Raw genomic sequence first — 3989 nt, 5'->3', positions numbered from 1 at the left:
ACTACCTACAATATAACATCCGGGTTAATTAAGGTATGTATTAGATAACCAATATTTTAGCTGAATAACTTAATAAGACACACTATTTTACCTGCCTAGAAACATTTTAGTTGTTCCTTTAGTTTTATAATATAAATAAACCAAAATCCCACGTATAATATTGTACATATAATGTTACTGTAGACTCTGGAATATATGAATATATATACGAAGTTTAACACAATAAACTCGGAGTTAACCATGTGAATCTAAACATTGGATCGTGCTTGAGTTAATGGTGTTTGAATTATAGAACTGAACTAATCAACGTATGACTTTCAGCAACTATATCATGCTAAACGAAGCTTGACTGGGTTATTACTTATCAGTGACTCGTATTCTTAGGCAAGTTGACCTACTTAACAATTACTACAGACATTTAAGTACGTAATAAAGCTTACACGTGATATGCACGTGATAAAAGTGGACTACACCTGATATACATGCCTTTAAAACAGGCTTGTATATGATATGCAAGTCGTAAAACAGGCCTACATGTGATATGCATGCTGTAAAAAGAATAACAACAAAACATACAAGCTTACTCGTGATATGCACGCGCTAAAACCATATACGTCTGGAAGCGATATTCACACGTTATATCCATAAAGGCCTGTACATGTTTTACGCGCGGTATATCCCTACAGGCCTGCACGTGATATGAGTATCGTGAACGCTAAACGTTATACACAGTAAAATCATACGTTTCTCGCAACAATATAGACTAGAATATTAGGGACAAACAATACAGGTTAGGAATGCACATAACTATTAACGTGTGAATATTGGAAAGTGGAAATACTACTACGTTTCCTACAGGGAATGGTAACGTCAATTTCTATTTCCACACGTATAACACATTATTCCAAATATGCTGGAAAGCTTACCAGAGCTTTTTTGAGAATAGTTTGTCGCTCCTGATTCCGCACAGATTTATTTCTCTCCTGGTTTGATTGGCGTCCATGACAGATCTTCAACAGCTCTAATAGTAGCATGACCCCATTTTGTGGCTCGCTCACAAATTCTTCTAGAAAACTGAAAATCGATATTTCAGTCAAGATTATCACAAAATAAACCTTTAGAAAAAAACAAAACAAAAGAGTTTGGAACAGTGATGAAAGCTATGTAAATGATTAGGAAATAACTTACAATGTTATTTATCTTAATTATTAAATTTAAAGTTAGGATTACGGCCGAAAACGTCGTTAACAGCGCAGGTATTATAATTATAATTTTTATAGGTAATAATGGTATGTATAACACACTTAGTTAGCTACATGTATTACGTGGTTGATTTTTAGTTGATATATGAATAGATAGCTTAGTTAATATTAATTACTCCCGTAAACGCTGGAAGGTTAACGATATATTAGCTAAATTCCAGTTATTATATGACTATTAATACTTACGAAAGAAACATAAAAATCGGATTTCAACACTCACGGGGGGTACCGCATAGATAGCCCATTATGTAGCTTCGTGCTTAAAAACAACAGAAACATACTCACCGTCCTTAGCCCATAATGTTAGCGATTTGGGGTAATAATAAAGTCACGAGAAAGCATGTACAAGGTGATATAATTTTAGTGATTTGGGGCAATCATAAAGTCATGAGAAAGCATGTACAAGGTAATATAATGTTAGTGATTTGGGGCAAATATGAAGTTATGAGATAGCATGTGGAAGGTGATATAATGTTAGTAATTTGGGGCAAATATGAAGTTATGAGATAGCATGTAGAAGGTAATATAATGTTAGTGATTTGGGGCAAATATGAAGCTATGAGATAGCATGTAGGAGATGATATAATTTTAGTAATTTGGGGCAAATATGAAGCTATGAAATAGCATGTCCTATCTGTGTTTGCACCCCCTGAGTTTCAATATGACCGTCCTAGTCTGTGTTTGTACCCCTGAGAGTGTTCGTGCCTCCTGAGTTTTAATATGACTGTCCTAGTCTGTGTTTTTACCCCCTAAGAGTGTTCGTGTCTCCTGAGTTTTAATATGACTGTCCCAGTCTGTGTTTGAACCCTCTAGAAGAACTGATTAATCTGTCTGGGGAGTGTGGGAGGGTTTAGTTCCGTTAATTTGCTTGTTTATTGTTAAGCGCAAAACTACACAATGGATTATTTGTGCTGTGCCAATCGGGGGTATCGAAACCCTATTTTTAGCTTTGCAAGCCCTCAGACTTACTGCTAAGCCACCAGGGGTAATTCGGTTGATAAAAACGGTAATTTTTAATGTCAGTCAGATAATTGTAAATTGAATACTTAACATAAATAAAAAACAGTATGTATACGTCATGAACCATTAATTCAAGCTTATAACAGAAAATAACTGATCCAAGCCACTCACTACAAATACGAGTAAAAGGCTAAACGAAGATAACAAAAGAATGGAAAAAACAGTTACTATTTTATTCGAAATATTTCATGGTATGTAACTGACACTTTTTGGTAAAACCCAGTTGTCCCCGTCGGCTAAGCGATAAGCTTTAGAACTTATAACTCTAAAATTAGAGGTTCAATTCCCTTGATGGACACATTGCTGATATCCCACTGTGAATCCGAAGATTAACTCGTGCCCTGTTACAGAGAACAACGCGGTCCGCACTTCGAAGCTGTGGGTGCGCTATAAGAGTGACAGCCAAATACCACTATTTGATTACACAAAAATAGGCCAATATTATAAATAGCTATATGCAAACAACGCTTAGCGCGAAATTCTGAAACAAACAAAATCTATAGTTAAACAGTATAACGACAAGATGCTAATAACCTTCTGTAGTTTCACGTATTTCCAGTGTTATAACTTGTGAAAGTTTTTCTCTGAAAGATCAACTAGTAAATCAGTTACTAAACAAAGGAGCTTTTCCGAATGTTTTTGTCAACTAATGTGATTTTTTTTTTTTTTTGAAATGACTAAATATCCGAGTTCAGCTAGCAAGACCCAATTCATTACTTACTGAAGCCTAAATATAAACTAGAGATCTTGGAAAGTAAATAGTTAAAAACGTGGGAACAACAACCCCGATTTCTGCGTTGATTGTTAAGCATGTCACGTGCTTAATAATTTAAAGAAAAAGTATTGAACGGTCATTCCGATTTAGTGTGATTCGGCCTGTGAACAGGAAACGTCAAAAAAGAAAACTAAACGAGAGCTCGTTATCGGATTGATGAACTCACTTTTCATAATCGCTTCGTAAATCATCTTTCAATTTCCTCAAGAGGTCGCACAACTTTGGCAACTCAACAATGAAACTCTCGTTCTCACTTACGGTCGTTTCAGAAACCTCTAACCCACGCTCCTTTGCCACCTGTCGACCCAAGAAGAAAACGTAGTTTTTTGCACTCAAATATGATGGCCTTGGGGCAGACTGAAAAAAAACAACAAAAAACGATAGATTAACAGCTTAAAATATATAGATATTTATAGGAAAAGACTTCAGCCAATGAGAAAATTTACAAATAATATACGTGGAAATTGTTTAGATTAACTTTCCTAGAATTTAGGTTTAGCTGTGTGTTCTAAGAAGGAGGATCATGTAGAATGTTTGATAATGTAAAATAAACATCATTGTTATCTATATTACACATCATTCACAGAATCAATTAGTGTTTAATACCGCAGAACGTTACCAAACGACAATCGTATCAAGTAACAAAATGTTGTTTAATTAATACTTACAGTAATGATTTCGAACAAAATTGCTCAGTGAGTTTAAAATATAAAAAAATATACAAGAGGAATATTTGAAAACAAGTTATGAGCCTAGAAACAAATATTATTTATTATTTGATAAATATTTTAAGTAACCCGAATAATATATTTTTTAGCTAGTCATGCATCTAGAAAAGCTTATTATTTGTTATCTAATATGGCAGTAACCCGGATGTTATATTGTAGCTAGTCACGTGTCTAGAAACGCTTATTGTTTTATCTAATACATAC

General features: G+C 34.3%; 1 protein-coding gene across 1 annotated transcript in view; it reads right to left on the bottom strand.

Annotated features, from left to right (window-relative positions):
• LOC106469548 overlaps positions 1-3989 on the bottom strand; it is a gene marked incomplete at its 5' end in the record, with an annotated part of 29421 nt that overhangs the window by 22841 nt on the left and 2591 nt on the right. The window contains 2 exons of the mRNA XM_022398088.1: positions 927-1074; positions 3224-3414. Of these exons, the coding sequence (XP_022253796.1) occupies positions 927-1074; positions 3224-3414 (339 nt within the window). The remainder of the gene's footprint in view (positions 1-926; positions 1075-3223; positions 3415-3989) is intronic.

Source organism: Limulus polyphemus, unplaced genomic scaffold (assembly GCF_000517525.1).
Source record: "Limulus polyphemus unplaced genomic scaffold, Limulus_polyphemus-2.1.2 Scaffold3539, whole genome shotgun sequence".
Lineage (NCBI taxonomy): Eukaryota > Metazoa > Arthropoda > Merostomata > Xiphosura > Limulidae > Limulus > Limulus polyphemus.
Note: the sequence above shows the minus strand (reverse complement) of the source record. Positions and strands in the feature narration are given on the sequence as shown.